General features: G+C 44.9%; 1 protein-coding gene across 1 annotated transcript in view; it reads right to left on the minus strand.

Moving 5' to 3' along the window:
• Nucleotides 1-12,705, minus strand: part of LMNB2 (lamin B2) — a 102,020-nt gene that overhangs the window by 19,961 nt on the left and 69,354 nt on the right. Inside the window, exons 3-5 of the mRNA XM_048830707.2 lie at nucleotides 4,421-4,577; nucleotides 3,633-3,758; nucleotides 1,495-1,665 (exon numbers count right to left, since the gene is read on the minus strand). Coding sequence (XP_048686664.1) covers nucleotides 1,495-1,665; nucleotides 3,633-3,758; nucleotides 4,421-4,577 — 454 coding nt within the window. The remainder of the gene's footprint in view (nucleotides 1-1,494; nucleotides 1,666-3,632; nucleotides 3,759-4,420; nucleotides 4,578-12,705) is intronic.

The following is a 12,705-nucleotide window of genomic DNA, read 5'->3' on the forward strand; positions in this document are numbered from 1 at the left end:
ATACTGTGTGCAGTTCTGGTCTCCCACGTTTAAGAAGGATGAATTCAAACAGGAACAGGTACAGAGAAGGGCTACTAGGATGATCCGAGGAATGGAAAACCTGTCTTATGAAAGGAGACTCAAACAGTTCGGCTTGTTTAGCCTAACCAAAAGAAGGCTGAGGGAAGATACGATTGCTCTCTATAAATATATTAGAGGGATAAATACCAGGGAGGGAGAGGAATTATTTAAGCTCAGTACCAATGTGGACACAAGAACAAATGCATATAAACTAGCCATCAGGAAGTTTAGACTTGAAATTAGACAAAGGTTTCTAACCATCAGAGGAGTGAAAAGTTCTGGAACAGTCTTCCAAGGGGAGCAATGGGGGCAAAAGACATATCTGGCTTCAAGACTAAGCTTGATAAGTTTATGGAGGGCTTGATATGATGGGATAGCCTAATTTTGGCAATTAATTGATCTTTGACTATTAGCGGTAAATATGCGGTAAATATACCCAATGGCCTGTGGTAGAATGTTAGATGGGGTGGGATCTGAGTTACTACAGAGAATTCTTTCCTGGGTGTCTGGCTGGTGAGTCTTGCCTACGTGCCCAGGGTTTAGCTGATCGCCATATTTGGGGTCGGGAAGGAATTTTCCTCCAGGGCAGATTGGCAGAGGCCCTGGGGGTTTTTCACCTTCCTCTGCAGCGTGGGGCATGGGTCACTTGCTGAAGGATTCTCTGCACCTTGAAGTCTTTAAACCACGATTTGAGGACTTCAATAGCTCAGACATAGGTTAGGGGTTTGTTACAGGAGTGGGTGGGTGAGATTCTGTGGCCTGCATTGTTGAGGAGGTCAGACTAGATGATCATAATGGTCCCTTCTGACCTTAAAGTCTATGATTCTATGAGCACCTGGGTCTGATGCCATCAGCATTTAGGAAACTCCAACTAGTACAGAATGCAACACCTCAGCAACACTGGCTCCTGACTTCCCACAGAACACTGAATCAAGTTCAAGGTCTCAGTCCTTACCTTCAAGGTGTTCAAGAGCCTGGGCCCAGGGTATCTGAAAGACTATCTAAAACTCTGGGATGAAGACTATGATGCTCACACAATGAGACTCTCTACAAGAAGGATAAAGCTTGTTTGTGCAGGAGACAGAGCTTTCTCGAAGGCCAGACCAAGACTGCAGAATTAATTCCCCCAGGAACTACGAACCATAATAAACCTCCCCATCTTCTACTTCAAGGGCAAGGCGCATTACTGTGACCTTGCCTCCTCTTAGAGAAACCCAGAGAAACAGTGTACTTAGATACATTTTTCAAAAAATATTCAAGGTGGAATTAGAAAATTGCGAAGGTCCCATTACAAAGAACGTCCTGGTGTTACCTTAACTATGGGGCTACCCAGGGTGCTTCCATAGTAGCATGAAAGCTTCCTGAGGTAGGGATAGAGTTTTCCCTTTAATTATGAGACAGTCAGTAGACCACTAAGATACTGGTAATATCTACCTTGGTCTGATAGGTCTGTTCCAGCTCCATTTTGTACAGTTTGATCTGTTCGTCATGTTGATTGCGCAGATCCTGCAGGGCCTGGGCCATTTTGGATTCATACTCCTGCTGGTGACTGCTGTCTATCTCAACTAAACGGTGCTCATGCAGTTTCCTTGTCTCTCTTACTTCCTACATAAACAAAAATGCAGGCAAAGGTCCAAGTTAGGGTAAACAACATGATCAATTTCTTTTACACCACAATTAATTATGTCTATGTTATTTAGCTGCCAGCGCATTGAAAGCATCTCACAAAGTGCAACACAGTTAAAAACACAAACTTTAGATCTGTTAAGGTGAGCTCAATGTTTTAACAGATATAAAGTTATCTGGTCCCTTTCTACAGGAGCTAATTTATAAATATGTTCAAACATTAATTGTCTTCACTTAAAAAATGCAAAGAGATTCTAAAATAAGGGGCTACTCTGTGCTGCATTAACCAAATGAGAGAGCAGGATCAAATATCAGTTTTAACAGCAGAACAAGCGCAGCACAAAACCTTCCCCCCTCAACACACACACTAAACCCACTGGTAGACGACACTCTCTGTAGAGATTCATATATTATTCTGTAAAAATGGTGTCATAAATATAAAGGGAAGAGTAACCACCTTTCTGTATACTCTGCTATAAAATCCCTCCTGGCCAGAGGCAAAACCCTTTTACCTGTAAAGGGTTAAGAAGCTAAGGTAACCTAGCTGATACCTGACCAAAATGACCAATGAGAGGACAAGATACTTTCAAATCTGGAGGGGATAGGGGGGGAAAACAAAGGGTTTTTCTGGTCTGTGTGATGCTTTTGCCGGGAACAGATCAGGAATGCAGCCTCACAACCCCTGTAAATTAGTAAGTACTCTAGCTAGAAATGCGTTAGATTTCCTTTTGTTTAATGGCTCGTAAAATAAGCTGTGCTGGATGGAATGTATATTCCTGTTTGTGTGTCTTTTTGTAACTTAAGGTTTTGCCTAGAGGGATTCTCTATGTTTTGAATCTGATTATCCTCTAAGGTATTTACCATCCTGATTTTACAGAGGTGATTCTGTTACCTTTTCTTTAATTAAAATTCTTCTTTTAAGAACCTGCTTGATTTTTCATTGTTCTTAAGATCCAAGGGTTTGGGTCTGTGTTCACCTGTACAAATTGGTGAGGATTCTTATCAAGCCTTCCCCAGAAAAGGGGGTGTAGGGCTTGGGGAGATATTTTTGGGGAAGATGTCTCCAAGTGGGCTCTTTCCCTGTTCTTTGTTTAAAACGTTTGGTGGTGGTAGCATACGGTTCAAGGACAAGGCAAAGTTTGTACCTTGGAAAAGTTTTAACCTAAGCTGGTAAGAATAAGTTTAGGGGGTCTTGCATGCAGGTCCCCACATCTGTACCCTAGAGTTCAGAGTGGGGAAGGAACCTTGACAAATGGGTACACTGTGAAACAGTTACAATGAAGTGAAAATAATGAATTCATATGGGTGTGCACTTAAGAGTTCAATCTGGATGAGCCCTATTCATTTAAGACTTTGAATTAACAGTAAAAAAAACCCTACATATATCTTCTTTCCCAGAAGTATAACAAGGACCTAAAATGTGATCCTCTTGAACGTTATTGTTTTCACTCAAACATTCTCTCCCTCCAGAGAACTGTGGTCTCCTGATGCGCTAAAATAACCTTTCAACATGTTTGCATGCATGGGCAACATACACAGAAGGCTAACAGGAATTCAGAACGACTTTACAAATTGTCTTAGAGGAATACCCTACAGCTGCAAACAGAAAAGAGACTCTCAAACTATGAAAAAATGCCTTTCCACTCAATGTGATATGTCTTCATCTGATACAGAGAGAGTTTCATCTTGTGGTGTACTTTATATGCAAAGATAACTAGAAGTGCAGAGCCAGGTGGTTCTGGGTGTTTACCCCAGCTCTGCCACTGATTTAACACGTGACTTTATGAAAGTCATTTAACAGCTTTGTGCCTCAGTTTCTCTATTTATAAAATGGGGACAATGATGATCATTTCCCTAACTTACAAGATTAGTCAATGTTTGTAGAGCACTTTGAGCCAAGGCTACATAAACTCTGTATTAAGATTAAGTTGTCAGATTGATCTTACCTCCTCAAATATGTTCTTCCGGAAATCCAGGTCCTCTTGTAAGCTCTGGCAGCGATTCTCCAAGTCCACCCGCATCAACGTCTCCTTCTCCAATTGCTTCTTAGCCACAGCATGACCATCTTCTGCCTAGTGATAAATTCAGAATCCAAAATTTTAAAGCTGCATTTAAGTTCAACTGCATCCTTGTTCTCTATTTATGAAACTCTACACAGTGCCCTTAATTTAACTGCCTGTTCCCAACTATTTGTCTGTTCCCATGACAGAGTTAATGAGTTTCCCAAAAGAATACCAGTGACTACATTTAAAACAACTTTCATATGCTAGTATCACCTACTACAGTTCATGTTTATCTCAGTACCGTCTGATAACATAACTGGGAATTGTTAGCTCCCCATACTTTATACGTGGAGTAGACTTTAAATATTTTCCATTGGGACAGCCTGGGTATTACTTCTGCATGTACTTGATGATGTAAAAGGATGGTGCTGAAGCAGTGCTGAGACGCCAGACTTTACTCAAGACAATGTTAGGTTGCCCTTGCTTATGAACAAATATTTGTGGGTTTCATAAACCAGTTGAGAAAGACAGGCATCTGCATACCAGAGTTGCTCTATGGAGCAAGAGCCACACACATACAAATTTAATCTCTGTATTTCACATATCAATCTCTTAGTAGATGTATTAGTTTGGCTGTGCAACACATTACAACAGTAAACTAAAGTAACAAATTCAACAGGATAGAGTGTTTCTATGTATGTAGGTAAACTCTAAAATATTCATTTACATACCTTAGCAAGCTGGGCCCGCAGGTCAGCAATCTCTGCTTCCAAACTGCGCTTCTCATTAAGAGTAGTACTGAGTTCTGCTTCACTTCTATGGAACAGGGCTTCAAGATCCTTAATGCGACTCTGAGCCACGGACAAATCTGCATCTTTCTTTTTGTAGCTAAAAAAATAATATATATATATATCTTATTTCCACAAGTTGGCTGCTACTTTTATTTCTTTCAAAAGGTTTTGTTACATTGAGGTTCCATATCCCAAACTGACCTCTAGCAATTATTACCCATTGTGTACCACTAGGTGGCCCCAGATTAATATCTATTTGAAGTTATTAAAAGTAACAAACCACTCTGAAAAAACTTGTTTCCATTGAGCTGTTGCAAATCTGTAGATTACTGAAAAGAAACTTTAGCAACTTTAGCCACTTGTGGCGGGAAAAGTTACATTAAACTGTCTCCGAAACAGTGATAAAGTCAGCATTATATACACACTGCACAATGTTCAGTGTTGAATAAAAATTCCATTAATCAATTAACTTAAAAGCTGGATAGCACATTTCATCCCCAGGAGCCTTACAAACCTTGTACCTCATCCTTAGAGCACCTGCAACTCCCACTGAAGTCAATGCGTGTTGCAGGTGTTCAGTACTTCTAAGGATCAGGGCCATTCCACATAATGTACTCATTCACAAAACAAAAAATCATTTCACCCACCACTGAAATGCAGTCACTTCTTGGAAGCAAAGTAGCAACCATTTAACAGTACCCAGCACAATACACCACAAACTATGACAGATCATTTTTCCCCAATGCAGATAGCCAGGAACGCTTGATAGTTGGCAATGTGAATTTGTAGACTGATAAAAGAACAGGCTTTCCTGCTGAAAAGATCAAGCTTTTTAGAGAGTCCTTGTCCCTTGGTGTCATCTTAGGAAATCCTTGTTGTTCAGACTTTTCTTGCAAGAGATCCTGGCACCTGATGTGAGTAGAAATACTCAAAGCTCTTAGGAAGCATTGGTATCATCTATCAGCTCTTTTAGATGTAGATAATATCAGAGGCTAGGGTCTGCCACAGGTCCTTAGCTGGCTCCAATAATTCCTTGTTGATCAGCATTACAAGATTTCCAGGTATAGTGTGGTGCAGAATACCAAATAATTTTAGGCTTCTCTTGAACCACCTCCCGTGTAAAGGGTCTCAGCTACATGTTTCACAAAGTCGTGGAAGATTCTGAGATTATCTGATGGGTGGCATGGATGGATTAAAACAGTGTCATCAGGAGGAGGATACTGGAGCTGAAATTAATTGCTCGTCCACTTCTGCACTCTGATCTTCCTCACTCCACCTCTAGTCTCTAGATTCCATGATTGCACTAGCTGACCTAGATAACTGACTAACCTGCCATAAGGTGAAAGCTATCTAACCAGTATGGGGGAGCAGGAAGAAGCTGCGGGGTGTGTGTGTGTGTGTGGTGTCAATACCAATGTGATGGATACACAAACGCTCAGTGTCAAGAAAGGTGGCACTGAAAAGTCAGCAAGAAGTTGTTAAACAAGTCTATCCTAAACAAAGAAAGAGGCGGTTACTTACCTGTAACTGGAGGTTCTTTGAAATGTGTGGTCCCTACTGGTATTCCAAATGCGGGTGCGGATGTGCGCCATGTGCCAGAAGGTTTTCTTAACAGTGTCTGTTGACCCATGTCTGTCATGCATCCCCTCGTGCTCCCAGACAAGGTTATAAGCAGCCGTGTGTGTCATCACCTCTCCAGTGACCCTGATACCGCTGAGTAGTCCAGTCTGTGGTAGAGGTGTGGAAGGCAGGTTTTGGAATACAGGTAAGTTACCTCTTCTTCTTCTTCTTCGAGTGATGGTCCCTACATGTACTCCAAATATGAGTGAGCAGCGCAGAGTTGGGTGCAAGGATAAAGTGGAAGTGCAGTATCTGTAGCATGGCGTGGCACACTGCAGCGTCTGCAGCCGCTCTTTGGTGATAGCGTAGTGGGCTATGAATGTGTGAATGGAATGCCACCTTGCCATCAGAGGCGGATTAAGCTTTTGTGGGGCCCTGGGCCAGGACAAGTGGTGCCCTCCCCCACCCCTTCTGCCTGCAGTCAGCCACGTCACCCCCACACTCCTGCCGGGGAAACAGGGTTGGGGCTTGCCCTGCCCCTCTCCCCCCCGGCACTCCTGCTGGAGAGCAGAGTCAGGGTGCTTGCCCTGCTCCCCTTGGGCAGGCAGAGTGGGGCAAGCCCCCACATCCCAACTCCACTCCCCAGGAGGGGTGCTGGGCAGGCAGACGGAGCAGGGCAAGTGCTACCAGGTGGACCTGTACAAAACTGAGGGGAAAGCCCACCATTTTGAGCCCAAGGTGGTAATCAAGGATGATAGGTATGGATACTGCACTCAGTTGGTGGTGATGGCAGTGAGCCCATGAGGTGAAACGTTTCCATTTAGCCCAGTAGAGGCCCTTCTGCATGTCCTCCAGCTTTGAGTAAGGATGTGTTGCACTGGAGCACGCTTTGTCTACCCTCAAGCCTCATCCAAAGGTGATGTCAAGAAGGCCTGGTTTGGGATGCTGATCTTGCATGAGGAGATCTAGAAGTGTTAGGGTGAAGTGTCCAAGGAGGTCTGTGAACCAAAACTGACATGGCCAGAACGGGGCTATGAGTATTACGGTACCTCGGTCCCAGCAAATCTTAATTAGGACTTTTGGGAATAGGGGAATGGAAGGAAAGGCATAGTGGAGGTCACCTGTCCAGGACAGTAAAAGAGCGTCACAATGTGAGTTCTCCCCCATGGCTCCCCAGAGCAATTGCGGAAGAGGTAGAAGAGAGTGGCATTGTGCAGTTCCCACTCGTGGTTGAGGTACAGAGTCCTGCTGAGCACATTGGCTGTGGAATTTTGGGAGCCCGGGAGGTACGTGGCTTGGAGCATCACATGATGGCTGATGCACCAGTTCCAAAGGTGGATTGACTCAGAATAGAAGGATGGAGATCTGGATGGAGATTTGTTTGTTGATGTACACAACCGCTGCAACGTTGTCGGAAAGTAGTTGAACATGGCATGACTGAATCTGAAGAAGAAATGCCTGCCATACTAAACAAACTGCCTGCAGTTCTAGAACATTTATGTACATTCTGGCCTCCAGCAATGACCAGATACCCTGGCCTGTGTGACAGTCTAGGTGGGCCCCTGATCCCAAGAGGAAGGGGTCTGCTGTGATGGTGGCCTGCGGAGTGGAGGTAGTGAAAGTGTTGGATCATATTAAAGAAGTTCTGTATTAAAATCACAAATAAGTTTGATTCCCCATAGTTTCAATTCCAGGGTATTACTAATTAAGAGGTCTCTTGGTTTTTGGTACTGTTTCTCTCCCTCTATGTGTGAAACTTGCAAGCTGCTAATTGTGTTAGTACATTCTAAGACAGAGTCTGTTCTCAAAGCAATTCAAAGAGAGAGAGAGACCCAAAGCAATACTCTAACAACAGAAACAGCACCCAGAGACTCCCCGCCCTTTTGTTGTATTAACAATTGTGATTAAAATAGAGATAGAGGACGTATGTGGATGGATGCTTGGTGTGGATAATAACTGAATGATCAGGGAGGTGCCAGCCTAAGAATCCAGTGTCCATCGGCTGAAGAAGGCGTCAAGTGGAAATAACCAGAGGACCCCCGGAGGGCAGACTGGAATCCACCCAACAGCCTCAAGAATGGGAGAACCAAAGAACAAGATAACATCTAGCAGCATGGAGCCGTCAGGAATGCGCTATCTGTTGATTGATTCAGCAACAGCATGATGAAACAATTCCCATAGACTGGCATAGGAAGAAATTCCTATAAAAATAGACTCTAAAAAGTGAGAACTTTGGGGTCTGATTCTGCAAACCAACTTCCAGGAGCATCAGATGAGCATCTGACAAGGCCCTGCTCCCTCCTCATGTCCAGGCCACCTGGCCAGTGGCTTGGCAAGAACAACTCTAAGGCTGGTAACTATGATAACAACCTTGCAGAACCTGTGTGTGTGTTTGTATGAATGAATGTGTGAATAAATATGAGACTGAATGGAATGTTATTATGATTCTTTCTGTATTCACAATAAATGTGATATTTTGCCTTTTTCCCTTTAATAAGATCCTGCTGGTTTTTATTTTATTGGTATAACAAAAGGGGTTCCGACCATGACCTTGGAAGGGTCGGTCCACCAGGTGAGAGGCCAGAACTGTCTGGGGGACAATGACTCTGGACTCCAAATAGTCCGTATGGGGCCTGTAGATGGAGAAGAGCCACTGATGGCGGCAGTGCACATGTAGACAAGCTTGTGGGGTCACAGAGATGCAGGCTCCCATATGTCCCAGGTGGATCGTAGTGCGAGAATTGTGATGGAGGTCCACAACTGTGGCTGTCAGCGTTGCAAAGTGGTCTGCTGGAAGGAAGGTCCATGCCACAACTGAGTTGAGCCGCATCCCAATTAAGTTGATTGTGTAGTACAAGCACCGATTTCTCCTAGTTGATTTAGACACCCAGAGAGGTCAGGAGACTGCGAAGGGAGAGGATAGCGGAGGGAAGCTCTGGTTGGGATAGCACAACCGGAAGCCAGCGTCCAGGTAGAAGTACACTGTGTAGCCAAGACAGCATATTTGTGCTGCCGTGACAATGAAGACCTTCATGAAGACATTCAGATCTGTGGAGAAAGGGAGGATTCAGACTTGGCAGTGGGGCTGTCCCATCTGGAAATCGAGAAATTTCCAGTGGGCTGGGTGGATGCTCACATAAAAGCAGGCGTTCTTCACATCAAGAGCCACGAACCAGGCCCCATGGGGAAGGGAGGGGATAATAGATGCCAGCATCACCATATGGAACTTGGGTTTCCTGATAAAGATGTTTAGTAGCCAAAGATTGAGAATAGAGTGGAGCCCTCTGCCCTTCTTCAGGATGATGAAATATGGGGAGTAAAAGACCCTCCTCTCATACAGAGGTGCCACATGCTCTGTGGCGCCCTTTGTGAGAAGAGCATCTGCCTCCTGCTAGACAAGGCATTGATGAGAAGGAGGGATCTGATAGAGCAGTGTAGGGGAAAGAAATAAATTCTATGGAGTAACCGTGATAGATTATCTCCAGTACTCAACAGCCTGTGGTGATCTGGCCCCAATTTTGGGCAGACAGGACAAGACGGCCCCCAAAGATGACATGGGGTGCCATGGATGGCAACAGGGAGGGTTTGCAGTTCTTGAGCAACAAGTCAAAACTGTTTAGGTTATTGGTGGGCAAGGGATGAGGAAGTGGCCGTGGCAGAGGGTCACTGCCACTGGGACTGGCGGCACCTGTGTGGGTGTTCCTGCTGCCACTGGGAGTAGGCTGGGTAGTGCACATATGTCCGGGGGCAGAACTTCTGGTGCTGTTTCTTGCGATGTGGAGTCGGAGTATAGATCTCCAGGGATCATAGTGTGGCTCAAGAATCCTTGAAGGAATGAAGGGACTCATCCGTCTTTCAGCAAAAGCACTTGTCCTGGTCAAAGGAGAGGTCCTCTATAGTGGTCTGGGCCTCCTGAGGAAAGCCAGAGGACTGAGTTGCATGAGTTGCAGTGCATGACAATGCCCATTGCAAGGGAGTGCAAGGACATGTTATTTGCATCGACTGCCACTTGGAGGACCACACTGGTAACCAGGTGCCTGAAATTGCTGCTGCTGGTCAGATGGCAGTTTGTCCTTGAACTCTGCTAGCCTGGCATAGTTATTAAAATCGTATTTGGCTAGCAGAACCTGGTAATCTGCTATTCAAAATTGCAGCACCGCTGAGGAACAGACCTTCATCCCCAAAGGGTCTAAGCGCTTGGCTGGAGTGAGAAACTCGTGGGTGACTGGGGGACCAGAGAGAAGCGGAGAAGGCAGGTAAGGTATCTCCAGTTCCTCTGGCGAGAGAAGGGTCTCCAAATGGAAGGAGTCTGGGGAGTGCCCTTGAAGATGCCAGAAGACCACAGCAGCGTCCATGGGAGAGGCTGGACTGAAGGGTGCAAAGGTGGGATGGATGGTGGGTGTGCTAGGGACTGCTCCAGATGGGCAGGATACTGGGGTGACCAGTAGTGCCGCCGGATCCTTCTTGTGCTTTGCTTTACCTTTGATGTAGGGAAGCTTGGGTACTGGTGGTGGCACGTAACATCTCACCTGATGTGACTCAACTCAGCTTGGGGAGGAAACACTGTGCTTAGAAGCAGTCATCGACAGTGACTTGCTCCTGTGCCCATGAGTGCTTCCTATCCTCATATCTGGGTTTGTCCTTCACCGCCGGTACTGTCGGATCCAAGGTGTGAGAAGTGCTGGGAGGAGGTGGTGATGGATGCTGCACTGATGGTTCCAAGGGTCCCAGATCCAACTGCGTGTGCGGTCTCATGGCTTCCTCCATGAGGTATTTTCAGAAGCAGAGCTCCCACACTTCCCGAGTCCAGGACAGGGAAGACTTGCAAATTGCACAACGAGTGGCGATGTGAGCCTCCCTGAGGCAGTAAAAGACACCGTTGGTGCTTGTTGTTCAGAGAGAATGAGTGTGAGCAAGAAACAATTTTTAAACCCTGGAATGCGGGGCATAGTCCCCCGGGGGGAGGTGAAAAACAAAGGAAGCATACCCCACTCAGGATAGACTAACACTAATTACTACTATATACAAGAAAAACAAGAGGAACTATACAGAGCCATAGGGTTAGAAGGGACAGCACGGGTCATCTAGTCTAACCCCCTGCCAAGATGCAGGATTCGTTCTGTCTCAAATATCCAAGACAGATGGCTATCCAGCTTCCTTTTGAAAAACTCCAGTGAAGAAGCTTCCATAACCTCCCGACGCAGTCTGTTCCATTGTCCTACTGTTCTTACAGTTATGAAGCTTTTCCTGAGATTTAATTGAAATCTGCTATGCTGTAGTTTAAACCCACTGCCTCTTGTCCTACCTTCTGTGGCAAAAGAGAACAACTTTTCTCCATTTTTTCATGGCAGCCTTTCAAGTATCTGAAGACCACTACCATATCCTCTCAGTCGCCTCTCTTCCAAACTAAACATACCCAGTTCCTTCAGCCTTTGCTCATATGGCTTGCATTCCATCCATTTGATCATCTTTGTCGCTCATCTCTGGATCCTGTCCAGTTTCTCTGCATCCTTTCTATACATTGGTGACCACAATTGGACATTACTCCAGCTGTCACTGGTTAGGCCTCAAGCAGAGCAGTACTATCACCTCCGGTGACCTGCATGCTATGCCTCTGTTCATGCAACCTAAAATTGCAATTGCTTTTTCTTTTTTTTTTTGCGCAACAGCATCACGTTGCTGACTCATCATGAGGTTGTGATCCACCACAATTCACAGATCATTCTTAGCAGTGCTGCCGCCAAGCCAGTTAGCCCCAATTCTATATTTGGTTTTTCTTCCCTAAGTGTAGCACCTTACATTTGTCTTTGTTGAATTTCATTTTGTCACCCATAGACCAGTTCTCCAATTTATGAAGATCCTTCTGATTTTTAGCTCCATCTTCCAAAGTATTGGCAACTTCCCCTAGCTTTGTGTCATCTGCAGACTTGATCACTATGCTGTCTATACCTACATCCAGGTAGGTAATAAAGATGTTAAACACCGGAACCAGAACAGATCCCTGTGGGACCCACTTGTGACCTCCCTCCAACCCAACATCTTTCCATTAGTAGTTACTCTTTGTTTGCAGTTGTTTTTCTCCATCTTACCTATCAGAATGTCATGTGGGACTGTGTCAAAAGCCTTGCTGAAGTCCAGGTATATTCTGTCTACTGCATTCCCCCCATCCACCAAATCAGTTACCTTGTCAAAGGAGAAAATCAATTTGTTCTTGGCAAATCCATGCTGGCTGCTAGTTAGTACCACTTCGTCCTCCAGGTATTTGTAAACTGAACGTTTTATATATTGCTCTAGTCTCTAGCGTCTCAGGTATCAAAGTCAAGCTGACTGTCTCTCATTCAGCCTCTTTCCCCTCTTTTTAAAGATGGGCACTATGTTAGCCCTTCTCCAATCTTCTGGGACCTTTCCTGTCATCCATGAGTTTGTAAATATTATTGCTACTGGCTCTGATATTTCTTCAGCTAATTCCTTCAATACCCTCAGGTGAATAGCATCCAGCACCACTGATCTGAATTCATTCAAGTTGGTCAGAAGATCCGTGATGTGTTCTTTACTTATCCCGATCTGCTTCCCTTCCCCTTTATTGTCTATAGTAACTTAGTTAGTCATCCGGTCACGTGTTATTTTTTGTGAGAAGACAAGCAAAGTAGGCATTGAGCAGCTCT

The sequence above is a fragment of the Caretta caretta genome, chromosome 25, assembly GCF_965140235.1.
Source record: "Caretta caretta isolate rCarCar2 chromosome 25, rCarCar1.hap1, whole genome shotgun sequence".
NCBI classification, from domain to species: domain Eukaryota; kingdom Metazoa; phylum Chordata; order Testudines; family Cheloniidae; genus Caretta; species Caretta caretta.